The sequence below is a fragment of the Zea mays genome, chromosome 3, assembly GCF_902167145.1.
Source record: "Zea mays cultivar B73 chromosome 3, Zm-B73-REFERENCE-NAM-5.0, whole genome shotgun sequence".
Classification (NCBI taxonomy): domain Eukaryota; kingdom Viridiplantae; phylum Streptophyta; class Magnoliopsida; order Poales; family Poaceae; genus Zea; species Zea mays.
In genome coordinates this window covers 220,249,426-220,267,323 of record NC_050098.1, presented here as the reverse complement: position 1 = coordinate 220,267,323, position 17,898 = coordinate 220,249,426, and the positions used below count along the sequence as shown (strand labels likewise).

Here is a 17,898-nt window from a genome sequence, read left to right as displayed (position 1 = left end):
CCAGTTGAGCGATGGCTTATGCCTTCCTTGTGGTTAGTCCACCTGACATGAGTCAATGCTTTGAGGAGGTTTGTGGCTGTTAGTTTGAAACTGATATGGTTTCAAATTGTCAACAGTGCTATAGTTAGAAGGAAATTCAGTATGAATTGAGCTTGTGTCACTTAGTAATAACATCTACCAAATTATCCTTGCAGATGGCTGCTGCTAAATCTAATAAAACTTCATCCAAACCTGGATTGAATTATCCTGGCCTGGAAGAACAGACCCTTCAGTTTATCTTGGACTGCTGTGAATCTAATATAGAAAATATACAAAGTACTTAGAGGTGATGTCCTTTCCATGTCATCTCTTGCACACTACAACCTCTCATAAGATCTTGACAATCTGTTATCCTATCATCATCATTATTATTTGATCATGTCATCCTTTGATAAATGCTTTTGTACACAAATCACCATGATCAGTTTTTAGAGTGAACCGATAATGTTTCAGGGTGGCGCTGGCTCTCCAGAAGTTTCAATGAATGCAAAGCAAGCCAACAGAACATTACTGCTAAAACAGCTAGCAAGAGATCTGTGCACCAGTGAACGAAGAATCCTGTATCGCACACAATATGTAAGTCAGTAAATCTTGCATAGTTATTGATTTTGCATATGCAATTATGCATCATGTTTCGGTTCCTAACCTTCTACATTTCCTCCAATATGTTAATGTGTTTGGTGCATACTGAGAATTGAGTAAATGGGACATTCTAGCATGCTCTATGAATTGTGAAAGGCTATGCATTAATGTGTGCAGGTGGGAATTCATTATCGGTACTACTTCTTAAGTACGTAATGTAGGCGTCCAAAGCCGTCTGTGGCGCACGTTCTGCCTCCCGTGCTCACAGCCGTGCCCCGCCAGCCCCGCGTACTTTTAGCTGCTGCTGTCTAACCAAAATAGGCCTCGTATTTGGTTTCTAGGAATGTGCTTCTGCATTGCATTCATTTGCCTAATTTGTAAGATGCATATCTGGCATTCGATTGTTCACTGATGTCTGGGAACCCATAGAAGAAGGCCTTGTCCCGTAAAATTTCTACTCCTAGATTATTTCGTATCTGCGTTTTTGTGTGTGCAATCCACATTCCTACCTTTTTAAAGGCTTCCCTGTTTTCAGATTGGATATGACTCAGCATGTTTCCATGATTTCAATTACACTGTCCCCCAGAGAGCTGGACAAGCACACTCCCGGGTGAGTCAGATGTGTATCTTTTTTCATGTGCTTAGGAGCCGATTTTATTTTATAAGATATAGAAAAGTACTTGTGCACTATATAAATGGTTGTAACATTAATATCTTTATATAGGTACCAAGCTCCAGTGTATGTTGAACAACCAAGGCAACAGCAGGTGCCACCACCACATCGCCAACCACGCAGACCACCAGCACAATTCCAGCAGCTGGAGTATGAAGGTATGGCAGTGATTATTCACACTGATTGTGGTATTTTTGTTGATTATCTAGCATCTTAATTGTTGCTCTGTTAGATTCTTATGCACGGGGTCGAGGAAGAGGCGTGGGCGTGGAAGGGGCTGGGGTAGAGGTGGCTACGGTGGCTATGGTGGATATGGAAACAACCAAGGTGGCTATCATCAGGGTGGTGGGTATTATGACAATCAAGGTGGAGATAATGGCTATGATAATCAAGACAGATATAGTGGCTATGATAATCAAAGTGGGTATGGTGGTGGATATGGCTATAACCAAGGCAGATATGGGAACTATCAAGGTACTGAATGATGTCTTGGTACAGATATCCTTGATCTCGTGTGATGTTTTAGGCAATGACACATCTTGATAAGTTGATCCAGAAAATGGTGGATATAACCGAGACACAGGAAGTGGTATGCGAGGAAGAGGCAATTGGGGTTACCGAGGAGGTATGATTATTGCCCTGCATAACATACATGTGTTTTAAAACTGAATACTTCAACTTGAGTCCTCCTTCTCATTGAATTTGCCTTCCCATTATATTAATTTGTTGATCATAGTCAGTCCTCTTGTTCTGCTGTAGTTTGGACTTTGGCACATTGACAAAATTTGATTACCCATGCATTTGCAGAGTGTTGTCGTCGACTGTATCTCCAAAATTCCTTTCGACACCATTCAATTGCCTTCCTCCGACTACATTGTGATCATTGACCACCATTGTTCTCTGTACTATGACAGGGGTGAACCAAGCACAAAAACATCAGCTCATGCTCATGTGGTATTTTAAGCCCTGCCTCTATATGGACGCCGGCCTCGCTTCCGCGGTCACCGCGCTTCGGACCTGCACCGATGTCGCGCACGTGCTCGAGCAGTTTCGCCTCGCCTGGTGCAGCAAGCTCGCCCGGGACGCCCGCACCGTCGTTCCGTTAAGGACCTCTGCTTCGACCTATTCATCATTAGGGGTGGAAACAGAGCTTTCAATGCATGCTGGAGGTGCGCGATGTGATCGATATTATCCATGCTTGATAAATGATGACAATGGTGATGGCTATGATATATGGTCAATATTGTATTGATCTTTTTCCGAGTTTTAGGTTGTCATGTTGTTTGCTGGAATGGAGATATTTCATTGTTCACTTGGTTCATGTGACAGAGTTAATTACCTTATTTACGTGCTTTCTTAGTACCTTTTTTCTGAGATTTGAGTTGTAAGTAACACTTCCCTAATCGCGTTATCATTATAACTCAATGACATTATTAAAATCATATATAGAAGTCTATATGGTACTTATTGTTGCAATGTAATGGTGAAATAGCTAGATTAAAATAACAAAATTTATGTATGAGTAGGATCACAAATGGATTCCGAAACATTTTCTTATAACAATATAACACACATATGTACATAAGTTATCGTGTTATTATACGGTTCCGTTGCAACGCACGGGCACACACCTAGTACTGATGAATTGGTCGGTCCCCCTTATTGTAATCTTGGCTCCGCCATTGGATATAGAGGAGAGAATCTCTATAAAGGACGGATATAGATGATGCATATAGAGGATGTTGTTGAAAAAGAGAGATATAGATGAGAGAAACTTTTAGAGAAGACTTTAAAAGACAGATATAGATTATGTATATAGAGGATGTTGCTAAATACAGTGATAGGCAGGTTTCTTATCTTTACTTTTTGTTGGCGCGCTTTATCGATCGATGCCTGGATCGCCTAAGCAGCTAAGCTGCAGCCTGCATTGGCTAAACATCGAACGTGACCAAAGGGGTTCGTTTCTCTTCTGACAATCTGACCCAGTGCCTTGCCCGTGCTGCTGCTGCTTTTAGAGCAAGTTTAATAATAGCTCGTAGTGTTGACATGTCATATATATATATATATATAATAGACATTAAAAAGTCTACTCATATAATAACCATTTCATGATACGAACTATACATTTAATATTTGTTCCATCTCTTTCTTTTACACGTGCTCTGAAGTTTGTGATCAGATAGCTACCAGTGAGCAATCCAGTTTTCTTTATCTCTCTGTTTCTCTTTCTTTCATATCACTATAAATCTGGCATAATATATCTTGCAGCCCGCTCACATCACTCCATTATACTTGCTCTGAGAACACCTTTAAAAGGTTTTCTTAAATATAAATCTAAAATCTTATATTTTTTATCATGCAATAGTTTCTTTATGTATTATTTGTGTTTGGGAGAGTTTGTTTTGCTCCCTATTTTTTGGTCAGCCAGAAATTCAGAATAGAATATATCAATATTTAAAGATCCAACTAAAGAAGCTATTTGAGAACCATTTTACTAAAATATCTATTTGTATTATTATTAATATAAAATTATATATCAAGAAGTTTTTTGTACTACTTTCACTTCTAGGTTCTTGACTTTCTACCTGAGCTTTTTGATATCTTAAAACCAGTCTTACATGTTGACAGAAGCTGAAGCTGTAATTTTTCTTCTTTGCCTCATAATGAAGTCAAGATTTGTTGTGAGAACCAAAAAATTACGCTAATGGTTATGAGGTGAATAAAGTACCCTGCTATGAGTTTGAGATAATTCAATGTTGTGTGAGAAAGAGCAAAACCTTGACCAGGATTCCCTTGTATGAGATAATTTCATGTGATTCTAAACTCAATGGTTATACTCTCTCTTCTTTTGATTTGGCCACTTCTATTTTCTCTGTTTTGTTATAGCATCAAGCTGATTGTGTCTAATTTATAGGAACGATGTTAGCGAAAGTCAATTTAATTTGGTGCTGAACATTGAGTTGCAACAAATCATCGATGGAGACTGAGTCACCGCAGCCAAAAACCACTATCTCAAGGTGCTGAACATTGAGTTGCAACAAATCATCGATGGAGACCGAGTCACCGCAGCCAAAAACCACTATCTCAAGGTCCTGAACATTGAGTTGCAACAAATCATCGATGGAGACCGAGTCACCGCAGCCAGAAACCACTGTCTCAATTTGAGGAGATTTTCCATCTATGTTTGTTAGATGGCATAATGCCTATTTATCTCTTGTAGTCGAACATTTGGCAATTAAGAAATAGAAGATTACTTCCCCAATATCCCTTCTTCCTAATCTCACCATTCACGTCTTCTGGGGAACAATCACTTGCTATTACGGACTGACATGTCCATTCCTCATATGTCAGATATTGGTGTTGATATATATGTTGTTCGTTTCCATGTAATTGCTGTGCACTAACAATATCGAATAATTTGTACACCGTCACAATGCACGGGCACTCACCTAGTAGTCTAAGAACATTTTTAAAAGGCTTTCTTAAATATAAATCTAAAATCTTATTTTTTATCATGCAATAGTTTCTTTATGTATGTGTGTTTGGGAGAGTTTGTTTTGCTCCCTATTTTTGGTCAGCCAGAAATTCAGAATAAAATATATCAATATTTAAAGATCCAACTAAAGAAGCTATTTGAGAACCATTTTACTAAAATATCTATTTCTATTATTATTGATATAAAATGGTATATCAAGAAGTTTTTTTTGAAGTTACTCTTATAGGCAGTGGCATAGTTTATAAAATGTCTATTATTTTAAAATATCTATTTCTATTATTATTTTAATATTACAATTCTTTGGTTCATAAATGATGTTGGTTTTTCCTACAAAATTAACCAAACTTTGGGTAGTTTGACTAACTTTATGAAAAAGAAATATCTATAATAATACTAAACAAATACACTAAAAATAAGTTTTATGATATATCCAATGATACTAATCGGGTGCCTTCAATATATATGCACATTCTCTATAAATTAGATTAACTTATACTTTGATTTGAGGACAACGACTTTACAAGCTATTTTTGGATGAAGAGAGCATTTTGTAAAGAAAAACATTGCAACTTCGTAATAATCCAAACTATCGTGCGGAGTCCATCTAATCTAATCTAATCAAGGTTGACTTGCGTTGCCAAGTATCAACCTGGCTAGCGCGCGCTGACATGATTGCTGGTGGAGTACTGGTTAACGTGAAAACCACGGGCACACGGGTAGGTAAAACTCAAAACCGGTACGTCGTTTCGTCTGCATATGCAGCATGCGTGGTGTGTGCCTAGCTGCTGATGCGTTGCACATCTGGCCCCAGTCCTCAGTGCACACTACTGCTGGAGCACACGCATGCATTGAATGGAGCTGGCGCGGGCGCAGCGCTGTGACGCACATACCACCAGGCCGTGAGGTCACCGGCAACTGCACTGTACTGTACGCAACAACGTGCATGCCTGAGGGTCGCCGGCGGGTACTGCGCAGCTGCGCCGGCCGCTGACAGGATCACGTAGGGGGCACGTACTATAGTAGCAGACTAGCAGCACGCAGGCCGCCGGTACCACTCCGAGTGAGCATAGTGATGTACTGATGTGGCTGGGAGACGGCCGCAGACATTATTATGGCTCGCTCGAACGCTCCATCGCTTCCGTGCGCGCAGCATGGCTCTGTGCCATCGTTCTCTGATGGGCAGGAGCAGGGGCAGGATCCAGCTTACATATCATGGTGCCATCATAAGCTCGGACGCAGTCGCCATGCCAGCCCATACGTACCGCCGCGCGCTACTCTGTATCTCTCCGGCCGGCCTGTACGTAACGTCAAATCGACACGTACTATGAACCCTAGCAAGGACCAGCTGGCGTTGAAGAACCGATATAGAAGATCGTCATGTCCAGTCCAGTCCACTGGGAACTATTGGGCAACTTTCTTAAATAAAGCTGCGCTACACTACATCGTCGTCGACTTTTTTTGCTGCATGGACGAAGCTTGCTGCTGATCTAGCTACCAATGGCCTTCACGCGCGCCGCGCTCGTCGCTCCCTTCTTCCGTTCTGCAGGCTATAGATGTCCATCCGGGCCGCCCGGCACGGACCCGGCCCGAGCCCGGTTAGGCACGGCACGAACAGGGTCGTGCCTGGCCCGGCACGCTGTTGCCTCGGGCCGTGCCGGTTCGGGTCACGTGCCAGGACATGTGTCCAAGCACGGCCCAGAGAGGCCCAAAACGTGTCGTGCTGGCCCGAAAACCTCTGGGCCATTCCGGGCCGTGCCCTCCACTGGCCCGAAAAAACACAAAATTACAAAAAAAACTAAAATACTAAAATTCTAAAATCAGGCATCAGGCAACCAACTAATATGAAAAACACAAGCACACATATAATATGGAAACAGATAATTATGGAGCTGTGTGCAATGGCTGCCTCATTAAAAACCTTCTTAGGCAAAAACTCACACCTCGTGAGAAAAAAAGCCTAAGAAGGAAAAAAGAGTACAGCCACAGCTCCTAAGCCCTAAGGCATAAGTTCATACAGTACAGTCCATGAGTTCATGTTCATTACAAGAATAAGCCATCAGGCATCAGGCAAACAACTAAGCTAGCCAAACACCACTCCACCAGTCCACTGTCCACCACCAACTACTGGTTGTGTTCTTCTGGATCATCAAGGTACAAGTTCTCATGTTCAGCTTCAAGTTCCCGTGTCTCTTCTTCCACAGTATGCTGCAGGTGAGCATCAGCAAGCTCCCAGTCTTTTATGCAAGACAAAACCTCGACCATATCTGGAGCCAGGCGACGTCGACGCTCTTCAATCACCCTGCCAGCAAGACTAAAGGTAGACTCTGAAGATATAGTAGAAGCTGGGACTGTCAAAACATCTTTAGCAAGTAGAGCAAGAATAGGATAAGTGAGCTTATGCTGATGCCACCAAGATAGGACATTGAAGTCCTCATCAAACTCAGTTATAGTATCACTATCTAAGTAAGATGCCAGCTCAGAAGTGGATGCAGCAGTAGAGATACAACTAGAACCTGGTCTCCTTCCCACAGAAAACTCACCATCATAGTCATCATCACCATAGATGTCATCCCATGCCATTTTTTTCTTACCAGAACCAAGAGATGTTGGGTGTTGATTAGCACGCAGGCGTGTGTCACCAAATTTAGCTTCATACAACTGAAATATCTTGGATAGTTTAGATCTAACTTCAATTGGAACATTAGAATAATTTGTACCAGTTAAGCTAGCTAACCTGACAAGGAGTTTGTTAAAACCCCTCATCTTAGCCCTTGGGTCTAAAATAAATGCAACAGCATATAGAATAGGAATATCCCTCCAATATTTCAAAAATTTATCTTTCATAGGAACAACAGCAGCCCTAAGAAGTCTATCATTCTCAAATGAATTTAGATGTCTGGCTATCCTCAGAATATGGTGCAGCATCAAAGTAGCAGTAGGGTAGTACACACCAGACAATGCAACAGTGGATTCATAAAATAATTCTAGGAAAGAAAGAACTTTTTCAGCAATTGTCCAATGATCATCAGTAGGTAACCAGACAAGAAAGGTCTGAGATATTTCATGGCAGTATTGTTTGATGAAGCATTATCTAAGGTGATTGCAAATACTTTATCAGTTAAAGCATAATCATCTATCACAGTAGCAACCAGATTAGCAATACTAACACCACTATGTTTACCATCAATTAACCTTAGACCAAGCAACCTTTTTTCTATTTCCCAGTGAGAATTCACAAAATGAGCAACTACACTTAAATAGTCTTCCTTAGCCTTGCCAGCCCAAATATCAGAGGTTAGACAAACAGATGTAACATCAGTTTTCAAAGTACCAATTAAGTTTACCTTACGCTCATTATATAACTTAATCATGTCCCTAGCAGTGGTTTGCCTAGAAACATGCACAAATCTAGGGTTATGTGCACGAGTGATGTATTCTTGAAATGCATCAGTGGAGCCATGCCATAGAGGTAGATCATCTCTAGCTATCAAACGACAAAGTTCATTCCTTGCAACAGAAGGACAGTACTCCCAACGCTGCAAAGAACCATCAGGGTTGTACTTAAGCACAGTTTGGGTTTGGCCAGATCGATCATGTGCCTTCTTAGCACTACAATTGTGTCTAAGCAAGTGACCAGTACCAGAAGAGGATCTAGCACTTAATGTCTCATGACAGAACTTGCATCGAGCAGCATACCTTACACGCTTACCATTTACCAGATTGGTTAACTCGTCGAAATTGTTCCAAACTTTGGATCTCTTCCTTGAGCCGCCACCAGCACAGGCAGTGGTAGATGCTGGTGGGCTCGTGGAGTCCGTAGCAGTGCCTGTTCTAGAGGCAACGAAATCCTCGAGGTCGACCGGATCTAAATGAGTGACACCAACACCCAATAAGGCTTGTCTAGCATCCATCGCCTCATTGTGGTCCTCAAGTTGTCGCTCCGCCTCCTCATCCTCTGCAGCCGGGTCAAGATCCATAGTATTGAGACCTTGACCTCGACAACGAGCACGAGGAACACACCGGTCTCCGACTCTCGGCTCTCGGCTCTCGACACCCGTCTCCGACTCCTCAACGACTGCACGGCACCCGATTTAACCGATACCTACGTTGAGGAACACACCGGAAGAATTAGGGTTAGGAGTATTGCCCGAAGAACACACCGATAGAATCATAGAATAGGGAAAGGAGTAGGGCCCGAGGGACTCACCTTGTGCAGTCGGAGCACCGGAGACGACGGACGATGGCCGAGATCCGTGGAGCGAGGAACACCGGAGGGGATTAGGGTTAGGGAGAGAACCGAGAGAGGAAGGTAAGGACAGAGAGGAAGCATAGATGTCCAAGCACGGCGCGGGCGACCGACGTGCAACTGATTCCAAGCACAAGAGACACCGGCGGACGGCGGCGCGCAGATCCGAGAGGAGAGAGGAGATTAGGGTTCGGGCGGAGTCGTCGAGAGCAAGCGAGCGAGGCGAGGGCGACTGCGTAAATGGGAGTATGGGACTGGCGAGTGGCGACTGGCGAAGCGAGCGAGGCGGAGTCGTCCCATTATGGGACGGCGGGGGGTGGGCTGGGCCGCGGGGCGCGTCGCGCGCGGCCGGTTAACGTAACCGGGCCGCCGCGTGCCTCCCCCTCAGACGGGCCGGGCCGGGTTAAACCGGACGTGCCGAATTCTGGGGCCCAGTCCAACACGGTGAACGGGCCGGGCCAGCCCAGGCACGTTAGAAGCTGGGCCGTGCCGGTTCTGGGCCGGGCCATTTTCGTGCCGTGTCGCGGGCCACCCGGTGGACCCGGCCCAGATGGACATCTATACTGCAGGCGTGCAATTGAATGGTGGAGTGGTGGCGCGCCGGTGTGGGGCGACCGCGACGCTGGACGCCTGCCTGCCCGATCCCATCGAAACCTTCGCGTCACGCATTCCCCGGCGGGAAAAGCTCTCGTGGGCGCGGTGTGGGGACTGCCGGACTGGGGACGACGTACGGTACGGCTGGGGGAAGAGGAGCGACGAATATCCCGGCCCGCGGATCATGGATCCTACGTGCCCCCGCGCGCACGCAGCTTGTCTCGTCTCGTCTCGTCCCGTCCGCTGGATCGCGCGCGACGCACCGGCCGGCCTGCCGCCTGCCGTGCGCGTGACCTCACCTCACACGTACTCACAGTCAGGGACACGCCCACGCCGCTGGCGCTAGCCGCGTGGCCCAGCCCTGCATGCCGCAGTAGTACGTGCTCCTTGCATGCTGCTGCCGTGCTGTGCTGCGGCTGCGCGCGTGGGCCAGCGACCACAGGCCTGGCGCCTGCCCTGGCCGGTGGAGATGACCTGAGGCTGACGCCACGCCTTTCCCCCACCCCACCTCCTGCGCCCTGCTCTGCTGCCCGATCTTTGCGTGCGGTGCGGCCCCGTATGCCTGGCTGGCTCCACTCCACTGGCCGTCCGTCCCGTCCCAGCGGACGGTGAATGATTGAGATGATGATGACGAGGTCTTTTATCTTTTTCTGCCTCTTTGTCATTTAATCGTCCTTCCCTTTTGTCAGCGGGCCGGGGACGCAGGGGCGGAATGCCCTACTTTACTTGGCAAGTCCGGCGAATACACTTGTTTGAGTGATCAAATCGGCACCCTCCTTTCTCCCTTCATTTTCTTCCTGGGACCTGGGCAAGTAATGACCCAGTGTTTTCGGCGTTCTGCTCCCTTCGCTCTTTTCTGAATAAAAGATGCCCTAAAAAGTTTAGAACAGGTTCCGTTGAGTCGTTGACTACTCTCTCTCTCTCTAAATATAGATATCCTAAAAAATAGAACAGGCTCCAGGACAAAGCAAATAATTTAGATATATACTGTAGTAACAATTGTATATCAGAAAAACTAAAGCATCTTAAAATCTAGAAGAGAGAAAGCATGTAACTCTCCTATAATTAGAATGCTTACTATAATATGAACCGTTGACAATAGGCATTATCGACAATACATATGCGTTTAATACTTTAGGAGAATTTAATTTATATGTAATTATTTATAGGGTATAACAAATTCTTTGATACCTAAAGATATAATGAGTAGGAAATTATTTAACAAATAAAGTAACACATGTGATCCAACTCCTTTTGTTCTTCCCATATTGTGGGAGATAGATATCACATGTGTCATCATCGTCTATATAAGGCAGGACAGGTACCCCTACGAAACGATTGCACACCCCCTAATCTAATAGAGAACTCCATTTTGGAACCTCAAACTCAGATCAATATCATCGACAGAGAGCACATGACGTAGGGTATTACGCATTCCGGTGGCTCGAACCTGTATAAACCTTCGTGTTCCGCCGTGTTGCTCACGAACCATCGAGCTATCGTCGATCTCGCCAACCATAAAATGCACTGCGTGATATATCATGTGGTGTGTTGCATGTACCAGACACCGAAACATGCTAGTTGGACAAGGGTGAAAGGACTACGGAAGCCTAAGAGGGGGGGGGGTGAATTAGGACTTCTAGTTCTCTCGCTAATATAGGCCACAAATGATTCTTCTAAACCAAACCTATGCAAATAACTAAACAATAATGTGCAAACTAGGTTTTGTCTAAGTGTTGCTATCTCTACCGCAAAAGGGAGTTATGCAACCAAAGTTCCTATCTCATATATTCTAAACTAAGAATAGTAAAGATTGTAACTTAAGTAATCAATGTAAGTGCGGAAGGTAAAAAGCAAAGGTAAAGAATGCAAACTCCCGTGGACGCGTTGGTATTTTTACCAAGGTATCCAGAACCACCCAAGGTCCTAACTAATTCTCATTGGTGTCCTTCTACAAAAAGCAAGCCCACACGAGGGTCAAGCACCCGGTCGAGTAACTCCGTAGAGAGCCACGAACCTTCACATGCAAGTGGTGCTCTGCTTTCGGCATTCTCTCGTACGCTTCCCACCATCTTCACTATATAGCTTTCGGCCGAAACGTCGTGGGCCTCGTCCCATCCGTTACACGGTGCGGCCACACCATAAACTCGGTTGGTGTGGACTCGCAAGACCCTTGCCCCACTTTGGTACAATATTACAACAACTCGCTCAAGAGACAAGGGTTCTGAGGGTTCTCTAACCTCACTCAATCAACTAGAAACAAACCTAGACCAAACGCAATAGCGGTCTAACTAACATAAGCACTTCGCAAAGAACCTACGCTAATCATAGAGTGATTCTATTAACCACTTGGATGTATGGAGCAATGGATATGTGTATTAACTCAATAGCAAGGTTGTCCAACTCTCAACACCTTTAAATGTCTGACTATGGGGGTATATATAGTGCCCACCTTCAATTATAGACATTGGAGGACTGCAAATTTTCTGCGTCGCAGACCGAGTCTGGAGCCCTCCATGTTAGTTAGTCATTGGAAGTATGACTATTGTTCTGCACTATCGCAGTGGTCCGGTGTGCCACCGGACCGGTCCAGAGACCACCACGTCAGTTGATCGTTGGAAACTAGCCGTTGGACTTAAGTCCAGTGCACCACCGGATCGGTCGGGATAGCTAGCTGGACGAGAGCCGATTTGAAGAGCTCTCTACGTAACCAGTCCAATGAACCAGTCGACAATACATTTCTTCATTCTTCTATCTTCTTTGCTTGGGCTATTTTGGTCTTGTATCTTGGACTTATGCAAAGTATTTGTAAGTATTCTATGAGTCTTTTTAAGTCTTCTTTGAGGTTTTTGCATCCTTAGAACCCTAGTGCAATTCACTTTGCATCATGTGAACTACATAACACAAACACTTGCAACACATTAGTTCACCAGTTATGTTGATCATCAAACACCAAAATCACATAGTCGGATGGGTCAGGGTACGTTTTCCTTACAATCTCTCACTTTAAGTGATTAATGACAACACAACCAAAGCAAGCAAATATTAAATAACAAAATAAAATTGCAATCTACTTGCTACGGATGCATGTGCATAGGCAAGATGAATGTGATACCAAATTGAAATATATGCGGTCATTAGATTTTAAAAAAATTCTTGCTTATGAAATTAGTCTCCAAAATGTCTGATTATGGACTTAAGCCTCCTTGTAACTCCATAATCCACATACTTCCTATCTTGGACCGAAACCAATCATAATTAACCAATTAAAAGATCACAAAAATTTAAAATGGTGGTTTTGTTATTTTGATATACATTGGTTTGTTTTGGTCCACAAATTTCTCCCCTTCGAAATCAAACACCGAAAAGGAAGACATATTAAAGCATATACGAAACTATTTAGAGACTTGCCCTCTTAAAAGATTTCTCCTCCTTAATGAAAGTTCTCCGCATTTGGAAAAGCATTCTCCCCTTTTGAGGAAAGACATACTCCTCTGATCGTAAAATCTCCTCCTTAGAAAAAACATATATATACAAGAGGAAACAAGACATAAATGATCAGACTAACTCCCCATTTATCTATGCATAGTTAAATGGTAAAAGATATATTCTAGAGATACCAAATGAAGAAATTAAAAGCATATGCATATGTGGCAACATGGGGGGTACAATATGTGAAATGGAATAGTCTATTCAAAATTGGAGAAGACATGTAGATGATACCAATTGTGGAATGAAACCACTTGTAGAATAAAGGGTCTTGCAGTGGAAACTTATTATCTTTCTCCAAGGACTCCATTTTCCTTAAATGAGACTACTACACACATAATAGTCTTTGAAAACAGTGTTAGTCTCAAAGGATTAGATTATATAGTAACCTCCCCTCTAAAAGTGTGTATACAAGTGTTGGGGACTTGTTCTCAACTGCTATGAGTTAAGAACAAGGCAACATAGAAAATGTTAATCGGTTAAGTCCTTCGTCCTTCGAAGCATTATTCCCCTTAGGATATAATGGTTTTCGGACGAAGGTTATGAAAAGCGTACCTTCATAAACACATTATACAGTGACGAAGGATGAATTATAAGGAATATAAATGATAACATAGACCATTATATATTATTATCATGTATAAACAGAAATAACGTCGAATTACAAATGTACCTTCAACTTGAAGGAGAAGAGAGTACAAGCGTGACGTGAAAGTGAATGTCAAATCAGCGTGAACAGTACGGGGGTACTGTTCACCTATTTATAGGCACAGGACACAGCCTATGCAAAATTACATTTATGCCCTTTACATTTGATAATAATTCTATAGTAATCTATCGAGGTCTGAATAGCCTTTTCATCTTTAAGTCGGTTTCATTTTTTGCTACCACGCCGAAGCTTTCCTGCTCACACCTTCGGCGCTGTATCAACCTTCGTATCATTCTGGTCTGCTGTGATACCGACTTGAGTCCGAAGATACCTGTTCACACATTATACTCCAGAAATACTGTTAAATCCTGTTTTTGAGGACCTTCGTAAGCCGAAGGCCCCCAACAGTAGCCCCTCGCAATATTAATTTGTTTAAAATAATAAATTTAGATTGCGACATGGATGAAGGCTTTACGCCGAAGGTCCGAAAAAACACCTTCCCTTTGCTAGAATAGCAACATTCACTGACAAGCGGGGTCTTTCAATTTTCAACGCACTGGGCGTATAAATACGGTCATACCGCAAACTCATTTGGCACGCTTTCTTGCCATCTGCTCCCGCTCACTCAATTTTTAGCTCTTGTGCACTAAGATTTGCTGAGTTTTTAGTTTTGAAGCTTCGGCTTTGAAAACAGTTTTTTAGTGTTTCCGAAGATGCCTGAAGATAAGAAAGCTGCTGCTGAGATGAAGCTGAGTCTCGACGAAAAGAAAAACTTGGGGTTTCTTATAGCGATGTCGAAGACCAATACAGAAAAAATCACCAAAGAGATTCTGGAAGGTTTGTCTGAAGATACTGGTGACAGTGACAGTTATGATGTGGACAGTGGTGGTGAAGACTCCGAAGATCGCCCCTGGCGACCAAGCCATGCGGTTTTCGGCAAATCAACTATCAAAGAAAATCATCTTGTCAACATGAGAGGAAGGTATTTCCGGGATTTGTCCATTGTCAGGGCCGACGAAGGGGAAAAGACTTGTCCACATCCTGAAGAGAATGAAGTCGTAGTGTACCGAAGCTTTTTGAAAGCTGGGCTACGATTTCCCTTGAGCGAGTTTGTCGTAGAGGTGCTGAAAATATTCGAAGTCTATCTTCACCAACTTACCCCCGAGGCAATCATAAGGCTGAATATCTTCGTGTGGGCCGTGAGAAGCCAAGGTCTGAAGCCTGATGCAAAAAGTTTCTGCAATATACACGAGTTATCATACGAAACAAAACCTTGGGGTAAGGAACAGTATCACAATAATTTTGGCTGCTACAGTTTCGTTTCTCGATCCGGGTCAAGCTGTCCCGTGCCAACCTTTCGGAAGAGATGGCCCGGCGACTGGATGACAGAATGGTTTTATGTGAAGAATGACCTGTTAGTACGAGAAGATATCAAAGGTATAATTATGCGCCCTATTTGGCAAAGCTTCGGCCTTTGGAGGCCGAAGGTTGAAATGAATGAAGCTGCCGAAGAATGCCAGAGAGCCTTCGGCGTTATCTGTTCTTTTATTGGAACGAGAGATTTGGTACAAGAGCATATTGCCTTCAGGGTATGGCCGCTTGCGGAGAAGTGGGAAATGCCGCAAGAAACCATAAAAGAGGCCGACGAAGGTGGACTTATCAGGTTGAAGTACACTTTTAAGTTTGGAGATAAATTCGTTGAGCCAGACGATGACTGGTTAAAAAGCATTGAAAATTTAAGTGATGAATTGCTTGGGGCTTATTCGAAGGCCGAAGATACTGCACTGTCAGCAGCCTTCGGAGGCCGAAAAAAGAAAAGGCTTAATCGGGTGTTTGATGCAATCGGGTTCGTCTACCCTGACTATCGTTATCCCATTCGAGGGCAGAAAAGAAAAAACACAACCTCTGCGAAAGAAGAAGCTGCAACTGCTCCTAGCGAGCCAGAACCGAAAAGAAAGAGGATAAAGGTCCTCACACATCGGCCGTGCTATATTGAACCAGCTTCGGTGCCTGAGTTTACCGGGGAAACTTCTTCGGCCACCGAAGCTGAAAAACCAACCGAGCCAACCTTGCTGCCAGAAGTCGCAGAAACGGCCGAAGCGCCAACAAGGATAGAATTGGAAGAACCGAAGATTTTGTTACCAGAAACGAAAGAGAAGGCCGAAGCGCCATCGACAGAAAAAATGGAAGAAGTAAAAGAAGCAACTGAGGGATCAAAAACATCAGAAGTTTTGAGTCCTGAAGCAAATATTGAGACAGTAAAAAACCAAAAGGTGCCAGCAGTGACTCCGAAAAGGAAGAGAATGGTCAATGTGCTAGATGTTCTGGAGACAATTAAATCTTCAAGCACACCTCCGAAGAAGACTGTTGTCATCCCCGAAGCAAAAACTGAAGTCTCTGATACTAAAGCTCCAAAGCAAGAAACTGAAGCCGAAGCTGGGTCCTCAGAACCCACGAAGATAAAATCCCTGGAAATCGAGGAAGAAAAAATAACAGAGCCATCTTTTGTTGAAGAAATCAGTGCTGCTGCCCCCGAAGCATCCCCCAAAGTCCTTGATTATATTGTTCGCCATGCTTCGGGGAAACAATTATCAGAAAAAGAAAAACAAGAGGCCCAGCTTTACGCCCAAAAACTGAAGTATCCAAAGGGGGCGTTAATATTCAATGGCAGTGGAGAAGAAGACTTTTTGTATTGTCTCCCTGACAGCAAGGAGATTTCTGTCTGTCGGGAGATGAGCAAGAGCTTCGGATTCCCAACACTGGAAGACGGGCTCTCAGTGCTATCGAAAAATGATTTGGCCGACAGCCTGGCATATAATAGCTTAAAGGTACAACAAATGGGATCTTTGTAATTTTTGTTGAGACTAAAATTTTCGTTTGCTTAAATCTGACATTTTTCTTTGCAGGGTCTGATACTTAGCAATGCCCTCAGGGCCCAAAAAGATGCTGAGGATGAAGGGTGCGCTATAGCTCTGAGCAACCTTCGTTCCGAAGTAATTGAACTGAGGAACGAAGGTCTCGAAAAAGATAAAATATTACATTCATTGATAAATAGAATAAAAGAAAACGAAGCTACTTTTAAAAGTCAAGCTGAGGCTCAGAAGCATGAAATTGAAGATCTACGGAAACAACTGGCCAGAGCCAAAGAAGAACGCATACTTGAAGAAACGAAGCGAGAACTCAGCGACCAATGGGCAAGTCATTTAGAGGGAACTGTTGAAGAGCTTCGTTCGTCCAAGAAAAGATGCTATATCAAATCTATAGAATGTGTTAAGAAGCTAAAAGCTAGCTTCGCCAGCGTCGGCGCATTCTCGAGCGAGGAAAACTTTACAAGAGGCAACCCCGAAGGTCCCATCGAATGGATCGAACACGAAGCTGAGGCCTTCGAAGAAATTTTAAATAGCCGCGGAGACATATGTGCTTTCTCGGGTGCCAGGGGGATTGCCACTATTTTAGAGAAAAAGGGCTGTGAGCATATAAAGATTTTAGCGCAATCCGAAGCTGCCTTGTCCTTCGAAGATGCAAGGGATCCTTCGGCCGAAGCTAGCATGGTTGGTGGAAAATTTTTCACCGATATCTGGGATAATGGTGGCCGAGAAATGGCCCGAGAAATTATTCGAAAAAGCGAAAAGGGCATTCACGATGCTAGAGAAGTAACTGAGGCTGCTGAGAAGAGCGAAGAGCCCGAAGGGCAATTAGGTATTAACTAATAGTTTTTATTGTGTTGTAATTTTTGACTTTAAGCTTCGTTTGCAATTTGTAATAGCAATGTAGCTGTATCCTGTCCTACTTCAGATCCTGCTAAAGCGTCTCCGGGCCCTCAACCGAAAGGAGACGACGAAATTAAAAAGATGGATGAAGCTATTATGGACGAAGTCGTCATTCGGCTCCTGAATGAGGCTGCAGAAGTTGTTCTGAGAGAAGATTAAATACTATTGTAAATTAAACTTCTGAAATGTAATATGTGTGACATCTTGTAGCCCTGAATGTAATATACCTGCTTTTATTGTTTAATTCTTTACGATGCATGAAATTTTACATACGTATCGTTTTTTAGTCTTTGACGAAAAAACACCTTCCCTTCTTTTCATGCTTCGTGAAGAATAATTTTCATTTGTCACCACAATATT

General features: G+C 43.6%; 1 protein-coding gene across 1 annotated transcript; it reads left to right on the top strand.

Moving 5' to 3' along the window:
* The first annotated feature begins 11 nt into the window (after positions 1-11).
* On the top strand, positions 12-2,733 carry LOC103651435 (guanyl-specific ribonuclease pgl-1). The gene is made up of 8 exons (XM_035966601.1): positions 12-68; positions 195-271; positions 1,004-1,066; positions 1,157-1,231; positions 1,346-1,444; positions 1,527-1,768; positions 1,842-1,919; positions 2,209-2,733. The coding sequence occupies exons 1-8, from the start codon at positions 12-14 to the stop codon at positions 2,544-2,546; spliced, it is 1,029 nt and encodes a 342-aa protein (XP_035822494.1). The 3' UTR covers positions 2,547-2,733.
* Positions 2,734-17,898: the final 15,165 nt, after the last annotated feature.

Bases quoted from the DNA above. Each gene is read 5' to 3' on its own strand.
- LOC103651435 (XM_035966601.1), top strand. From the start codon at position 12: ATGGCTTATGCCTTCCTTGTGGTTAGTCCACCTGACATGAGTCAATGC. The intron at 1,769-1,841 runs GTACTGAATGAT...CATCTTGATAAG, and splicing joins CAGATATGGGAACTATCAAG to TTGATCCAGAAAATGGTGGA. The intron at 1,920-2,208 runs GTATGATTATTG...GTACTATGACAG, and splicing joins CAATTGGGGTTACCGAGGAG to GGGTGAACCAAGCACAAAAA.